Source organism: Crinia signifera, chromosome 4 (assembly GCF_055691185.1).
Source record: "Crinia signifera chromosome 4, ASM5569118v1, whole genome shotgun sequence".
Lineage (NCBI taxonomy): Eukaryota > Metazoa > Chordata > Amphibia > Anura > Myobatrachidae > Crinia > Crinia signifera.
The window spans coordinates 18,422,693-18,440,242 of record NC_139220.1 but is presented as its reverse complement, the minus strand read 5'-3'; the positions used below and the strand labels follow the sequence as shown (position 1 = coordinate 18,440,242).

The window sequence follows — 17,550 nt, the reverse complement described above, 5'->3', positions numbered from 1 at the left end:
ACATTAACACCTGTCCCCACTACAGTGGTGGCAGCCATTTCGTGGGCTGCAATAGGAGGTGCCTGGAAGGTCAGGAAGGTCTATTCCACCCAATGCCTCTGAAGCCTCTGCAACCCCTGGTGCCTGCACTCTGCACTCAGAAGAGCATGCTCGTGTCTGGGGCAATAATTTGCCATGATGTAGTGTAATAACCATTTAAATCATCTGACACAAGGGGTGGGGGGGATTTATCAAAGCTTAGCCAATCAGCTTCTGTCACCGGTTTGACTCCATTTTCTCTCTCTCTCTCCAAGCTTTAATACATATGCCCCTGAGGTGGAACCAGCAATAGGTGTCCATTGTGTATCGGATAATTGTGGATTGGACACTTCTAGATAAAAAGGGCTTATTCTGAGCTGTATACAATTGCAAATGTGGGTGGATCTCCCCATTTTTAGCAAAGTGCGCGTGCGTCACGGCATATGAAATTGACAGATATTACAAGCGATTCTGATTTGCTGGAATGAGCATTTCATTACCAGCTGACGAGGGCTAATACATAGGTCCGCCAACATTAAATGAAGTTCAGGCGGCAGAATGCTCTATGTATGGGTGCCGGATGTCATTACCCGACGTCAGAATCCCGACTTTTACAACCTTGACACTCGGGATCCTGACGCCCACCGGCTATTCTCCCTCGTGGGGGTCTCACACCGTGGTGAGCGCAGCGAGCCACTGTGACCGCAGCATGGTGAGCGCAGGGAGCCCGCAAGGCGCTTCATTTCGTTCCCCCGCTGTTTGAGTAAGGGCAGTCGGGATCCCGACTGTATGTGTGCTATATCACACCCCAACAGTATATATGTATTTTATTCCTGTATGTATGTATGTACGGTACTTATGTATTATCTGGGCTCCCATGTTAAATGCACCCCATTTTTTCATACCCCTACTATCCAATTACGCATGGAGTTGATTTTATATAGTGTGGCGAGTGCAGCGAGCCACCGTGCCCGAAGCGTGGCGAGCGCAGCGAGCCCAGCGAGGGGACGCGGTCTCATTAGAAAAACGGGAGCCCAGATATTACATAAGTACCATATGTACAATATAGCCCCCCCCCCTCTCGCGCCATGTTCGTATGCACGGGCTCCGATCCGATGTTTAACATTTACATCCATCCGCAGGCTGCGGGGGAACACCCACATCATTCGATGGTCGCCTACCATCGAATGATGTGGAAGGCACACTCACATCTAAAGTTACTCTGAGGTAACCTTAGGTGTGCGTGCGCGTTCAGAAGGAAGTGGGTGGTCAGCTGACATCCGGTGATGTCAGCTGTCCGCCACGGCGCCCACGTCACCAGGCGATTACCATGGGAACACCCAGCGGTTTCAAGAGAGTGCCCATGAAACGCTGGGCGATCCCATGGGCACGACTATCCACTGCCACCACACACATCATTATAAAATAAGTGTAAAGTAACCTAAATAGCCACCCACGGCAATGATAAATGATATCCTAAGTGCTCTCCAAGTTTTACCAACCTCCAGCGCTGTGTTTGAAAAATGCCAGTTAGGAGCTGACCATTTATCATTTGTAACGAGCAATAACTAGATTAACATTCGCTGTTACATCTGCCCCATAGATACATCTGGAAGCCAGTCAGTGTCACCCTAAAGCAGGTATGTCCAACGTTGGCCCTCCAGATGTTGTGAAACTACACATCCCAGCATGCTTTGCCACCGTTTTGCTAATAGAGAATGCTAAAACTATTGCAAAGCATGCTGGGATGTGTAGTTTCAAAACATCTGGAGGGCCAACGTTAGACATGCCTGCCCTAAAGTGTCACCCTAAAAAGTGCTTGGGTCACAGATAGAAATAACTTATACATCAAAGTTGATGGTAAAGGGGACAACGCCATTACCAGGAGGAGTCAGTCAGGAGGAAAGGGTAAATAAAACACTGAGGGGTCGATTAAGTAAAACTTCTAAAAATAAAAAGAGATGATGTTGGCCCCAGCAGCCAATCAGATTCTGTCTATCGTTATCTAGGACGCTATAGTAAAATGATAGACGGCATCTGATTGGTTGCTAGGGGTAACATCCCCTCTATTCATTTTTAGAAGCGGTAGTAAATGTACCCCTAAAACGACAATATAAAGCGAAGGATCCACCACTCATATAGTAACATAAATAATTACTGTAATGATGTCGCTGAAAATGTAAAAATGAAAGGGTCTGATTCAGCTTTGTTAGTAACGCAAAAAAAAAAAAAGGACACAATGGGCGAAACCATGCTGCACTGCAGGGGGGTCAGATGTAACAGGAGCAGAGAGAGTTCAGTTTGGGTGAGTTTTTGTGCAGGGTAAATACTGGCTGCTTTATTTTTATATTGTACTGTCATTTAGATTTGAGTTTGAATACACCCCCCACCCAGATCTAACTCTCTTCACCTGTTACATCTGCCCCACCTGCAGTGCAGCATGGTTTTGCCCAATTGTGTACTTTTATTACTGTGCTAACTGAATTGGGCCCATAATCCACTAAACTCCTCCATACAGTCCCCATACTGATCATAATACACTCTCCATAAATATGTCTACAGTTCCATATTCATAAATATTAAATGTAACATCATGACAAGCAACGGCACCAAGAGAAGGGGGGGGGGTACTCTTTACCCGGGCCCGGGTCAGATGGAGGGGGGGGGGTGCAGGTCATGCTACCTCCCTCCCCTGTTGTAGAGAGCCGGGCACAGGGAGAGAGAGAACTAACTGCTGCTATAGCAGCCTCTCTCCACAGCCCAGCACACGCTGCTCAGTGCTGTGTGCTGGGCTGAGGAGAGAGGCAGCTGCAACGGCAGCCTGCTCTCTCTCCCTGAGCGATCCCACCAGCACCCTGCCACCTGCCCACCGGTTTAGGACACCGGTGCCTCTGCTAAGGTTTTTTTTTACCATGCCCCTTCCATTGGCCACACCCCCCTTAATTTTCCAGGGCCCAGCAGAACTGTCGGCACCCATGATGACAAGCGGGTATAATAGTGGTTGAACTGGGTGCACTGTAATGAGATCTGAGACTGGGGGAGATGTATCAAGCCTTCTGAAGAAATCACGTTACCTGTAGCGACCAATCAACACCTCCCTGTCGTTTATGTAGAGCATTATATAGAATGTAATTCTAAAACATATAAAGGGATGGCTAGAAGATTGCCATGGGAAACGCCTCCACCTGTGCGCTTTCCAAGGTTTGATACATCTCCCCCACAGTGTTAATGTCTACAATGAAACATACACAGGACAGACATCACTGTGACAATAATAAAACATGTATATAAATGTACAGGAGACAGATTTGGCAGCACTTACGTTTCGCCAGCTTTGCGATAGTTCTTTGGGCATTCGAATGCCAGGCATTTGAACCCTCCCTGGATGTTAAAGCAGGTCTCGGAGCCGCTGCAGTTATGTGTCCCCGTCACACATTCATCCACATCTACAAAACAGATAAAGCGTTACCCGGAGAATCCAGATCATTACTACATGGAAATGTTATCTTGCAGAGAGGATTCCCGCACCAGAGTAAATAGATATCTATTGGACTGCCCTTACTCCGTTTTTTTACATATGTGGGATTAATACTCTTTAATTATGATACAAAGGTGCTACCCTTTACTTGGAATATAGTTCGCACACACACAAGAAAAGAAAGTATTGTAGGGTGCACTGGGCGTCCTATACAATGATTATAAAATATAACTTTTAATGAGTTCAAAGATAAAAAGGTGAAATATTAAAATATATTTAACAGATGTGAGAAAAAAAGGAATAAGTATATTAAAAGAAAAAGGGCCACTGTCTCTATTGAAACCTTTATTTTCAGGGATATGTGTCCCTGTGTGTTATTGTGTATTTATACAAATACAGAGAGCTTTTATTAAACTTTATTTCTCTATATGTACCGTAGGCACACACTGTGCGATTCCTATGTAGTTAATAGTGACTGATTTAATTTGTCAGTCCTATTTGATATTTTTACACTTTATATATAGTGCTTTTCAATTTTACCAGGTAGTTTTAAGTGTGCCTTTTCAGGGGTAATATAACCCCTAAATAATAGTTCTCCCTGCGCTTCCTAGTCCCCCTGTAATCAGTGGCTTTTAATTGCCGCGCCGTCCCTCAGTTTTTAATATTGCGGCTGTTATGTAATGCGGAGTTAATCCCTGCCACACTGTTTCAATTCTGCCGGCCTGTCAGTTGGTACTGACACCGCTCTCCACCTCTCGCTGCTCGTTCTGTGCTCGTGCCAGGTAGCAGGGGGGACCCTCGTCTAGGTAATCTCTAGGCTAATACAATCGTACACAATTCTAAGGTTCTTATAATATATTACTGACACATTACACAGTTTTTCACAGAGGCAGTGGCCCTATGAGCCAACGATCGTTTCACCGTAAAAATCTCAAATAGGACTGACAAATTAAATCAGTCACTATTAACTACATAGGAATCGCACAGTGTGTGCCTAATAGAAGTAACATCTCCCAAAACTATTTGTGCAATCATACAAAGTGTACAATCACACAAAGGAATACATTAATTTCCTGTTAAAGAAGGTTACAAAAGTAACATCTCTTGGATACAGAGGAATAACTTTGTGAAATTTGATACATAAAAACAATAACACAATAAGAAAGAATACGGTATACATATAGAGAAATAAAGTTTAATAAAAGCTCTCTGTATCTGTATAAATACACAATAACACACAGGGACACATATCCCTGAAAATAAAGGTTTCAATAGAGACAGTGGCCCTTTTTCTTTTAATACACTTATTCCTTTTTTTCTCACATCTGTTGAAAATATTTTAATATTTCACCTTTTTATCTTTGAACTTATTAAAAGTTATATTTTATAATCATTGTATAGGACGTCCAGTGCACCCTACAATACTTTATTTTCTTGTGTGTGTGTGTGTCATTACTACATGGAAATGGCCTGTTATACTGGAGGTGACAACACAGGGGGGGGGGTTCAGGTCTGACCGCTGCGCTGTTCATTTGCAGATCAGATATACGCCGCCCAGACAGATTGAAATCCCATCCTGTGCAGGCCTGTGAAAATAATAGGGTGTTAGAATCAGAAAGCAAGAGATTTTGGGAGAGTTGTCCCATTTTTTTAAAGCGGCAATCATTGACACCAGGTTGATTTTGCCATGTAAATGATCGCCGCTTTAAAAAAATGGGATAACTCTCCCAAAATCTTTCACTTGCTGATTCTAACACCCTGTTACAATTGTCCCATAATGTCTTATTGGTGGAATTCTTTTGATCCGCAGCAGCACTACAAAAGCCGGGCACAGTATCTACTGGCTCTATTCAGTCACAATGGGTGTACCCCCATCAATGGGATGGGTATGGATCAATAGGTCTACAGCAAGTAGGTCAACAAGCATTGGGTCGACACCATTAGGTCGGCATGGGGAAAGGTCAACATGGGTCTAGGTCGACATGGGTCTAGGTCGTCAGGTCAGTAGGTCGACACAAATATTAGGTCGACATGGGCAAGGTCGGCAGTCAAAAGGTCAACATGGGGGTTTTCACTGTTTTTGATCCGAACGTTGACACAGTCGACTTGGACACAGGTTAAAGTGCACCGCATCTCTGATTTATTCTCCCACCACACCGTAGTGGATGGTAGGGCATGAAATACCTCCTGTCGGCACATGTCGGCTCAAAAAACTGTGAAAAACCCCATGTCGACCTTTTGGCTGTCGACGTTGCCCAAGTCGACATAATGCTTGTGTCGACCTAATGACCTGTCAACCTAAACCCATGTCGACCTAGACCCATGCCGACCTAATGGTGTCGACCATGCTGTAGACCTAATGACCGTATCACCAGTGGTATTAAAGTTTTTTTCAAATGTGGAGATCACCTCCATCCAAAAAAATAAAAACAATCAATCTGATATTAAAAGCGCAATTCTGTTACTGTTCACAATGGAGGAAGTGGAGGTTACTGTGAAATAAAATTATTTTAGTAAATACAGTAACTACACTCTGATGCATCTCATCGCCCCCTAGTGGCATGACAGCAGTATTTCAGGTTTTACTTTTGCTGCAAATTATATTTGGATGTGATCAAACAAAATATATATATTTTTTTTAATACTAAATATAAGAGGATTTAGAGCTCCCACAAGCATTGATTACTAGGCATAGACAGGAAAATAATCCTGCTTTTTTAATTAGTAAGAATTTTGCTTTGTACAGCACGGTCATGTATTTTAAAAAAGGAACCCCATTTTTGAAGCTTACCTGACTTTCATTTACCAATCTGTGATATTTGTTCCAAAATAGACTAACTGATGCGGCTCATTGTAAAATAACTCTGATGAAGTTGTGATTTTTTCCCCCACTACGAAACGCGTCAGTACACTACTTTGGACTCCAGCATCCTCAGTTTACTTATCAGACACTTATTTTGGTGGGTGGTTTGGAGAAAAGAAAGAGGAAGCAGTAAACGGGACCCACGGGGGTCCAAACTACCCAACGCTAAATTCTGAGGACCAATCGTCTAACAGCAGCTAATGGCTGCAGCTGGTTACAGGGTAATTAACCCTTTTTCAGCCATAGTTAAATGCGTGTGTTTCATTAATCCTCTATAAGATGAGGCAGTTGGCACCTACCTTGACAGTTTCGGCCGTTAGGAGCCAGGGTGTATCCGGTGAGAGGACAAGTGCACCGGAAGCTTCCGGGAACATTGTTGCATCGATAAGAACAAATATGTCCGCCAGTTGGCAAAGCGCATTCATCTATGTCTACAGAGACAAAGGGAAAATGAATCAATATATAATAGAAAACCCAGTAATGTTCCATGATGCATACCGATACTGATGGTGTTACATACAGAATATAAGCATGCCGTATATCATTTTAATCAGCAGAGTCTGCTTGTGCCTCCCATTCACACAGTGACGACAGATGCTGATGCAGTTACACGGGAGCTGTCAGCTCAGTCATGCCGGGCATCTCCTGCTGCGTGTCGTATTGAGGAGAGATGTACGAGGACACAGCTGAGCGGCTGACTGACGCAGCGTTATCAGAAAACAGATGTTTGTATACATTATAAAAGAACAGTCTATCATACTATTTCTTATGCTGGCATTTAAAACATTTGTCTTTGATGCAATCAGGTTGGACATTAGATACATATAAGGGCAGATGTATGAAGCAGTGATAAGGGAGGAGAGGTGAGCCAGAGGAGAAGTGGCCCGTGGCAACCAATCAACACTGAAGTAACATTTGTAATTTGCATAATATAAAATGATACAGAGCAGATGATTGGTTGCCATGGGCCACTCCTCCACTGACTCACTTCTCCATTATCACTGCTTCATACATCTACCCCATAGTTTCTAATGTTACTATAATACCCGACACAGTGGTTCTAAGCCTTCGCTAGCGTTCTGTCAGGGTTCCATTGTGTTCCGCCTTTTTTAAATACTTCTTCTTGTATTCTGTGCAATCACAGCAGAGAAAGCTGCAGTGGGATCCAAGTTATAATAACTGGAACTAATTCCAAATCGGTATCTGGATGTTATACAGATGTATACAGTCTTCTCTTTCCCATGATTTTAAGAATAACTATTTGTACGCATAAAGGGCCTGATTCAGGGATGGACGCAGTAGCTCAGTCATTGAGGAAGTTGTACAATGCCAGGGCTGGTCCTCGAGATCTTCCAACAGGTCACAATTCTCAGACCACCTAGCTGGTGCACAGGTGTAGTCATTGCTAACTGTCACATTCCCCAGACCACCTTGCTGGTGCATAGGTGCAGTCATTACTAACTGTCACATTCCCCAGGCCACCTAGCTGGGGCACAGGTGCAGTCATTGCTAACTGTCACATTCCCCAGACCACCTTGCTGGTGCATAGGTGCAGTCATTACTAACTGTCACATTCCCCAGACCACCTAGATGGTGCACAGGTGCGGTCATTACTAACTGTCACATTCCCCAGACAACCTAGCTGGTGCACAGGTGCAGTCATTACTAACTTTCACATTATCCATACCACCTAGCTGGTGTACAGGTGTAGTTATTACTAAGTGTCACACTTCCCAGACCACCTAACTAGTGCACAGGTGCAGTCATTACTAACTGTCACATTTACCAGACCATCTAGCTAGTGCACAGGTGCAGTCATTGCTAACAGTCACATTTCCCAGATCACCTTGCTGGTGCACAGGTGTAGTCATTACTAACTGTCACATTTACTAGATCACCTTGCTGGTACACAGGTGCAGTCATTACTAACTGTCACATTTTCTAGATCACCTAGCTGGTGCACAGATGCAGTCATTACTAACTATCACATTTCTCAGACCACTTAGCTGGTGCACAGGTGCAGTCATTTCTAACTGCCACATTTCTCCAGATCACCTAGCTGGTGCACAGGTGCAGTCATTGCTAACAGTCACATTTCCCAGACCACCTAGCTGGTGCACAGGTGCAGTCATTACTAACTGTCACATTTCCCAGACCACCTAGCTGGTGCACAGGTGCAGTCATTACTAACTGTCACATTTCCCAGACCACCTAGCTGGTGCACAGGTGCAGTCATTACTAACTGTCACATTTTCAAACATGTGCTGCATTCATTCCTAACCGACACATTCTACAGATCCACAGGTGGCCTGGAAAACATGGGCTGTTGGTAAATCTTGAGGACTGGTTTGGCCACCCCTGCCTTTGAGAATGAGAAAGTGAAGAGAGATAAAGTACCAGCCAATGGGTTCCTAACTTCCATGTTACAGGCTGTGCTTGAAAAATGAGAAGCTAGTTGGTTGATACTGTACTTTATCTCTCTTCAATGCTTAAAGCTGGGTACACACTGAATGATATGTGATGTCGCAGGTTATTAGTGCTGTGAGGTGGTGGTGGTGTGGGGGGGGGGAGCGCTAACTGAACTGCAGTCGCCAGACCCAGATACACGTCACTGTACAGCACCGTATCTCACCTTCACACGTGATGCCATCCACGTCACTCAGCTGGTAGCCACGGCGACAGTAACACTGGTACGAGCCGTAGACGTTGGCGCATTCCTGGCTGCAGGGGTTGCTGTCGCATTCGTCCACATCTAAACATAACCATTGTGGTTGGGTTATCCTCAGGTGTTTCATTAGCATTTCATCACATTACACAATGCAAAGATCATACACACCAGGCACCAATGGTGTATAGTGCATTTGTGGTGCTGGGAGTATTTACACATTACACTCCTTAATAACATCGCCAGCACATCAAACAGTGGCAGAACTTGTGGGTTGTGGGCCCAGGTGCAAAAATATAACTTGGGCCCCGTCCTCCACCACAACTCAAGTTCACAATATGTAACCTGGCAGTGGGTAATGGGGAAAGGCAGAGAGTGACAGGAAGAGGCAGAGGGAGGCAGAGTGTGACAGGGAGAGGCAGAGTGTGACAGGGAGAGGCAGAGGGAGGCAGAGTGTGATAGGTAGAGGCAGAGTGTGACAGGGAGAGGCAGAGGGTGACAGGGAGAGGCAGAGGGTGACAGGGAGAGGCAGAGCGAGGCAGAGGGTGACAGGCAGAAGCAGAGAATGCCAGAGGGTTAGAGGGAGAGTCAGAGCATGGCAGAGGGTGACAAGGAGAAGCTGAGCGAAGCAGAGGGTGACAGGGAGAGGCAGAGGGTTATAGGGACAGGCAGAGTGAGGTAAAGGGTGACAGGGAGAGGCAGAGTGAGGTAAAGGGTGGCAGAGTGAGGTAAAGGGTGACAGGGATAGGCAGAGCGAGGCAGAGGGTGACAGAGAGAGGCAGAGCGAGGCAGAGGGTGACAGGGAGAGGCAGAGCACGGCAGAGGGTGACAGGGAAGAATTATGCCCATTAAAAAAATAATTTTTTAAATAGTATATTAATGTATATTGTGTCATTTGGAGCAGTGTACTACATTAGAACCAGTGGTATTTAGCCTATAAAGCCATGTAAATCATGTTCAATGTGTATCCTAACTGCATTGCACTTCTACCCTGCAGCCTGGTGTAGCTGAAAGCATGTCAGTGATCAATCAGAGCACCTGTAAAGATCTCCCTTGTGAAAGCAAAGTGGGTGTGTCACTTGGCTGTCAGTTTGGGAGCGGTAGGGGGACTATAAGGTATAAAAGTTTGTCTGTGCCATTTATCTGTATGGCCAATACCGGGAAAGCTGGCCAGTGACTAATATATACAGTATATATAGCTAACCAAGCCTGCCGGCACACACAGAATTAATCAGCCAGCCCCAGTGCCCAAAGAACAAGTAATGCAGAGATCCACAAATAGCGGCACTCCAGAGACATTTTTTTGCAAAAGATAAAGGTGTGTATTAAAGCAAGCTTTCGTGGTATAGCCCCCTTTGTCAGGACACAAAACCTACAGCCTTAGGTTTTGTGTCCTGGCGTCGGGCATTACACCCTGAAAGCTTGCTTTAAAGGGTTCCTGAGCGAAGCAGAGGGTGACAGGGAGAGGCAGAGGGTTATAGGGACAGGCAGAGTGAGGTAAAGGGTGACAGGGAGAGGCAGAGTGAGGTAAAGGGTGGCAGAGTGAGGTAAAGGGTGACAGGGATAGGCAGAGCGAGGCAGAGGGTGACAGAGAGAGGCAGAGCGAGGCAGAGGGTGACAGGGAGAGGCAGAGCACGGCAGAGGGTGACAGGGAAGAATTATGCCCATTAAAAAAATAATTTTTTAAATAGTATATTAATGTATATTGTGTCATTTGGAGCAGTGTACTACATTAGAACCAGTGGTATTTAGCCTATAAAGCCATGTAAATCATGTTCAATGTGTATCCTAACTGCATTGCACTTCTACCCTGCAGCCTGGTGTAGCTGAAAGCATGTCAGTGATCAATAAGAGCACCTGTAAAGATCTCCCTTGTGAAAGCAAAGTGGGTGTGTCACTTGGCTGTCAGTTTGGGAGCGGTAGGGGGACTATAAGGTATAAAAGTTTGTCTGTGCCATTTATCTGTATGGCCAATACCGGGAAAGCTGGCCAGTGACTAATATATACAGTATATATAGCTAACCAAGCCTGCCGGCACACACAGAATTAATCAGCCAGCCCCAGTGCCCAAAGAACAAGTAATGCAGAGATCCACAAATAGCGGCACTCCAGAGACATTTTTTTGCAAAAGATAAAGGTGTGTATTAAAGCAAGCTTTCGTGGTATAGCCCCCTTTGTCAGGACACAAAACCTACAGCCTTAGGTTTTGTGTCCTGGCGTCGGGCATTACACCCTGAAAGCTTGCTTTAAAGGGTTCCTGTCACCCCCATCAAGGACCCCAAACTAACCCCCATGTCTACTAGTACAGAGTACAGCAACGCAGAATCCGCTTTTCAAACTAAAAAAAAACTTTTCATTACCGTGTATCATCCATTCGCGCTGTTGCCTTCATTAGCATAATCTGGAGATGTCCGTCCCAATGTGGGCTAACGGACACTCCCATATGCTGATTTCTCAGCCCCCTTCAGGGAAACTTGAGCGCAGCTGCGAGATCTCAGCAAAGGGGAGGGGGAGAAGGAGGAAGGGGGCTGAGAAAGCATCACAGGGCCGTGATGCTTAGCACACAGGGGGAAGGACGTTTTTGCAGAATTTGACTCGATCCCTAGCAACGGACTCAGCTCCCCTTGGATACAGGGGACGCTGGAAGGATTTCAAGCCGTTCTGGTGAGTAAAATAGCGCTTAAAAAAAAAAAAAAAAAACACAGCACAGCTTACATAGACCTATACTACATAGCCTAGGGGTTAGTTGGGGGTAGTAAAAGGGGGTGACAGGTATCCTTTAATACACACCCACATTACAGTGGGTGTAATAGTGTGGTTCTCTAGTGTAGTATGTCCCTGCTCTCCCTGCTGTTATGGTCCGTTCTCTCTGCCCTGGGTCACTCTGCGAGTGTGTGTATGACTCCGCCCAGCGTTATACACACACTCACAGATTGACAGTTCTGGGCTATTATATAAGATATATATATTTTCTCAGAGGAAGTGGACATTTTACCATCGCAGGTCCTGCCATCCGAGTCTAGCTTGAAACCGGTAGTACAGCTGCAGAAGAAGGAACCGGCTGTGTTTTCACACTTGTGGGCGCAGACACGTCCAGAGTATCCCCGGCACTCATTAATGTCTGAAATAAGAAGGATTTATGGACAGAGATGGGAAGGTGATCTAGAACGTTACACAGATAGTCTATGATTGGCAGGCAGGAAGTGGCTCATACAGACAGGAAGTGGCTCATACAGACAGGAAGTGGCTGATAGAGACAGGAAGTGGCTCATACTCACCAACACATGATCTGCTCAGGGGCTCGAAGTGGTAGCCTGCCCGGCACTCACACCGATATGAACCGGCTACATTCAGGCACATGTGACCCTCTCCGCAGGGGTTCTGGATGCTGGAACACTCGTTTATATCTAGAGAGTTAAAGAGAGATTCGTACTTCACAGGATAGAGGGGGAGATGTATCAAGACTTGGAGAGCGATAAAGTACCATCCAATCAGATATTACCGTTTTTCTACCACAACCTGCAATATAACAGTTGATTGGCTAGTACTTTATCTCTCTACACTTTTTTTTTCTCTCCAAGATTTGATAAATCTCCCCAGATTTTATATTACTTATGTTTACATCCCAGAAGGGAGCGGTGTCTATAAAACCCCTTTTGGCACAGCTACGCCCAATTATGTAAAGAAATCCATCTTTATCGGCATTGTCACGATACCCACCTTCACATTTTGTACCGTCGGCGCTGAGGTGGTAGCCCCGGCCACAATTCACAACGTGGCGTTGGCATGTGTAGGACCCTTCCGTGTTAATACAGGTCTGGCCCTGAGGACAGGGTGCGTTGATGCTGAGACATTCGTTGATATCTGAGACAGAAGAAAGAGATCAGAGTCTTCTGGGGCCTACACACACAGGAAGATGTGTCGCTAGGGTGGCCTGGATCGGGATCTGGACACAAAATTACCTGGATTTCAATCCCGGAATTGGAGTTTCCAAACCTCAGGATTTGGGGATTAGACTGCGCATGCACAGTCTAATGCCGGGCAGCGTCTGAGCACCCACTCAGATGCTGCCTGGCTTCTCCCGTCCCCGGATTTGCGTCCTGCGCATTGTGGCATGGCCAGAGGTCACGCTGCGCATACCACACAGCCGCTCTGCCCAACCCTGGCTGCCTCGCTCCCACCTGCCCACCTTGCTCTCAGGTGACTATCGACTATCCCCCAGCGATTAATAAACGGCGTGCTGGTAAAATTGTATAATCGCCGGGCGATAGTGAAATGGCCTGATCTCGCTACGCATGTAGGCCTCATTACAGTAAATATTTTAGAATGTGTCAAAGGAAATAGACGTACTCATTGTTACAGTTTTTTCCCTGTAAATTTATATAATTCTTAGCAAAAAATATACCATAATCACAAACTAAGACTAAGCAAAACTTCATAAAGTTATATGTTAAAACAATATAATCAATCAAATAATCAAGTAATTCTTACCCCCTCTTTGAGAGGGGGTAATAATGGGGCGTGTAGTCTACATGGTGGTGTCCAAGAAGACAAACATGGCTGCTTCTACCATAACAAGCATCTCTGTAAATGTGGGAGGAAACCAGAACACCTGAAGGAAACCTACGGAAACACAGTGAAAACGTACAAACTCCACACAGGGGCTGTGGTGCAAATTGAACCCAATACCTAAGTCAGGGCTGGGCAACACCGGCCCTCCAGATGTTAATGAACTACACATCCCAGGATGCTTTGCATTAGTTTTGCTATGTGGCCATGCTGAAACTGATGCAAGGCATGCTGGGATGTGTAGTTAATCAACATCTGGAGGGCCGGTGTTGCCCAGCCCTGACCTAAGTGCTGTTACGGGGAAAGCTAACTGCTATTCCAGCCATGTTTTCCACACAAACCACCAAACAATAAATGCTAATAAACTGTCCATTACAATGATAACAAGGCCTACTTAAACAAAGACCGGCACGCACTGTGGATGCACAATATCTTAAGCGATCATTGGCAGCCATTTTATTATCATGGTAGAGGTTGAGACATGTAGATATGCACAAGAGGGATGCATTATATAATTAAAGATGACAGAAAACATTGTCAATTGGTTTGTGGCGTTTCTGTGGTAAAAATAACTGAGGCTGCGTACATCTTGGGTTTATTTGTTTTACAACCAATTGTCTAGTTGTTATTGGAAGGCGGGTGGTCACCAGTCGGCTGAATCTTACCAATGCAGTTGCCCAGGGCATCCTGTATAAAGCCAGTGCTACACTGCAGCTTGGGGCGGCAGCGGAAGGATCCGGGTGTGTTCTGGCAGTTGAAGGTGGGCAGGCAGTTGTGGGTTCCTGACGTGCACTCATCAATGTCTGCAAATATAAAATAATATTAAAATTACCGGCAATGTGCCCAGTTTCAGTGACGACTGCAGATGACATGTCACAGCGTAGGCAGCCATTTTGTTGGAGGCAGAAATTTTAATAAGAATGAAGCCTAGAATTTACTAAAGCTTCTAAAAATGATGAGGTGATGTTGCCCGTAGCAACCACTCAGTTTCTGACTCATTTTCTATGAAGCAATAGAGAAATGATAGTTAAATTCTGGTTGCTATGGGCAACATCACCTTTTACATTTTTAGAAGCTTTACTAAATGTATCCTTTTTTTTCCCCACAAACAACTTTATTCATATACTTACATAGTTACACATAACAGGAGTAGAGCCTGCCCTCTCTAATTGTGTGGCTGAGAGAAAGTGATAAACCAGACCCAGACCACGGTATTAAGATAATTATTTGAGATATGACTTAACAGACACATATTTTATTATTATTTTGTTATTATTATTATTCTTTTTTTTAATAAACTACATAAGAAACATTGTAGTTTTATTTTGGTAAAACTTTAAAACGTTATATTTATATATTCAAGACAGGTGTAAGCTGGGTGTTTATCAACTAGAGAGCACCATGATACATAAGAACAGTTTCCCATACGCGTTCCGACGCAGCACAGGTTTGCTAATTCACAGGCCCTGCTTGCCTGCTTACAGTCTATAGCAGTGGTGGCCACACCTGTCCTGGAGATCTACCAACAGTCCGTGTATTCCAGACACACCTGTGGATCTGTAGAATGTGTTGGTTAGGATTGAATGCAGCACATGTTTGAAAATGTGACAGTTAGTAATGACTGCACCTGTGCCCTAGCTATGTGGTCTGGGAATGTGACAGTTAGTAATGACTGCACCTGTGCCCTAGCTATGTGGTCTGGGAATGCGACAGTTATTAATGACTGCACCTGTGCCCTAGCTACAGGTATGTGGTGTGGGAATGTGAGTTAGTAATGACTTCACCAGTGCACCAGCTAGAGGATCTGGGGAATGTGACAGTTAGTAATGACTACACCTGTGAACCAGCTATGTGGTCTGGGAATGTGACAGTTAGTAATGACTGCACCTGTGCACCAGCTAGGTGGTCTGGGAAATGTGACAGTAAGTAATGACTGCACATGTGCACCAGCTAGGTGGTCTGGGAAATGTTACAGTTAGTAATTACTTGCACTTGTGCACCAGCTAGGTGGTCTGGGAAACGTGACAGTTAGTAACGACTACAGCTCTGCACCAGCTAGGTGGTCTGGAAATTGAGGACTGTTGGTACAGTAGATCTCAAGGACCGGTTTGGCCACCCTTGGTCTATAGGGACCTACCCCACCCCAGCTGCCTCCTGAGATTCACGCCTCCTGGGGTGCAGCACTAATCTATATTATAGCATTTACCGCATTATAACTTATTATAGTGCAGTGCTCCTCGCCCCCTACGGCACAGACTCACCGTACCTTTACAGCTGTTATCATCAGTCAGTTCGTATCCGGTACCGCAGTTGATCTCTCTCTGACAGCGGAAGGATCCCAACTGATTGATGCAGATCTGTCCCACCTTACAGTTGTGCGTTCCCGAGATACATTCATTTATATCTGGACAAAGACAAATAAGCTGATTAACAAAAATCAAAGTGCACTCGAAAGATACTAAAACGCAAGTGACAAAAACAGACATATGTATATAACCTATAGCTTACAAGGTAAGTGTATGTATGGTATAGGAAGGTTACTCTCCACACCCCCTGCTGGTAGTGTAAGTACATAGAGTACATCACACTAGTAGAAACAACAGTTCACATTGGAACCATCCATGTTCTTGAGCTCATGTTTAAAACCAATGTTTTTTTAAAATTTTTTAAAAACATTGGTACTACCAGAGCCGGATTAAGTGGACTCTGAAGGAGACACTGTACCCCAGGCTCCCTTCTGCCTCGACCCAGAGCACACTGACATCACTGGCTCTCCCTCTTGTGAGGCAGCAGAAGGAAGAATCAGGAATCCAGAATGCTAGGAAAATACAGTAGCACAGAGCTTCCCGACCATTGCAAAGAGGGGTGTGTGAGAGTGCTCCCAGCTAAGACAGCAAAAAACGTATTCATATGATTTATGTCAGTGGTTCTCAAACTCGGTCCTCAGGACCCCACACAGTTCACGTTTACCAGGTCAACCGGCAGGTGCGCTCATTACTTGCTGACACATTTTAAAAGAGCCACAGGTGGAGCCAATTTTTTCACCTGATTCTGTGAGGAGACCTGCAAAACATGCACTGTGTGGACCGACTTTGAGAACCTGTGATTTATGTTTTTATGTATGTCTTGTTCAGTTCCTGTGTCTTCCCTTTACATTGGGCCTAATTCGGCATAAATCTGAGACGTTGCAGATGACTGCGAATAGATAGGCGCTGCACAGACAGAGAGTAACCGCCCCATCCAAATTTGCTTCCACTAATCTGCGACCGTAAGAGGTCAGCGCTGATGTGTCAGACCCTCCCCAAAACCGCCCCGGGCACACTTGCATTTTTTTCTTCTGGTTTACGATCCACACGCATTTTAATTTGCTTATTCCCCTGGCGCATGCTCAGTGCGTACAGTATACATGCACAGTTGTTCGATAATCGCTCGATTTGTGAATTCTATCATTAGCAATCCATCCTGAATTAGGCCCATTGCCCGGTTACAAAGCGGCTGGTGTTTGGCATCGGAGTTGCTGATGTGCCTGGTTATAAACCTCTTACCTTCGCAGGTGATCCCGTCTGGCTGCAGCTTGTATCCGGCGTAACAGGAGCAGATGACGCTGCTGCCGATATCTCTGCACTGCTGCGTACAGGGGCCGCCACCTGGGAACGGGAGAACTCACTACATAGTCACCGGTCTCATTCATCGTTCCTATATCACACACTTTCAGAGGTAATAGAAGATGCTACAAACCCCACATCCATCGCTGTGTTATTGGCATATACAATAAACCGGCGTCAAGTATCCTGTCAATTCTTTGCAATATACCTGTCACCATAACAAGGGATGAGGAACACAGGGCCTGAAGCAACTGGGGAAAACCATGCTGCGCTGCAGGGGGGCAGATGTAAGGTGTACTCGCAGCCTGACTAACAGCACACCTATACCTAATGTACTCCAAAACAATATTGT

The 17,550-nt window shown here is 45.2% G+C and overlaps 1 protein-coding gene across 2 annotated transcripts in view; it reads right to left on the bottom strand.

The window, feature by feature from the left end:
• Nucleotides 1-17,550, bottom strand: part of FBLN1 (fibulin 1) — a 64,058-nt gene that overhangs the window by 15,092 nt on the left and 31,416 nt on the right. For both annotated transcript variants that reach the window (XM_083181290.1, XM_083181292.1), the window contains exons 6-14: nucleotides 17,139-17,240; nucleotides 15,860-15,997; nucleotides 14,259-14,396; nucleotides 12,745-12,888; nucleotides 12,303-12,431; nucleotides 12,020-12,145; nucleotides 8,992-9,111; nucleotides 6,659-6,790; nucleotides 3,341-3,464 (exon numbers count right to left, since the gene is read on the bottom strand). In XM_083181290.1, coding sequence (XP_083037416.1) covers nucleotides 3,341-3,464; nucleotides 6,659-6,790; nucleotides 8,992-9,111; nucleotides 12,020-12,145; nucleotides 12,303-12,431; nucleotides 12,745-12,888; nucleotides 14,259-14,396; nucleotides 15,860-15,997; nucleotides 17,139-17,240 — 1,153 coding nt within the window. The remainder of the gene's footprint in view (nucleotides 1-3,340; nucleotides 3,465-6,658; nucleotides 6,791-8,991; nucleotides 9,112-12,019; nucleotides 12,146-12,302; nucleotides 12,432-12,744; nucleotides 12,889-14,258; nucleotides 14,397-15,859; nucleotides 15,998-17,138; nucleotides 17,241-17,550) is intronic.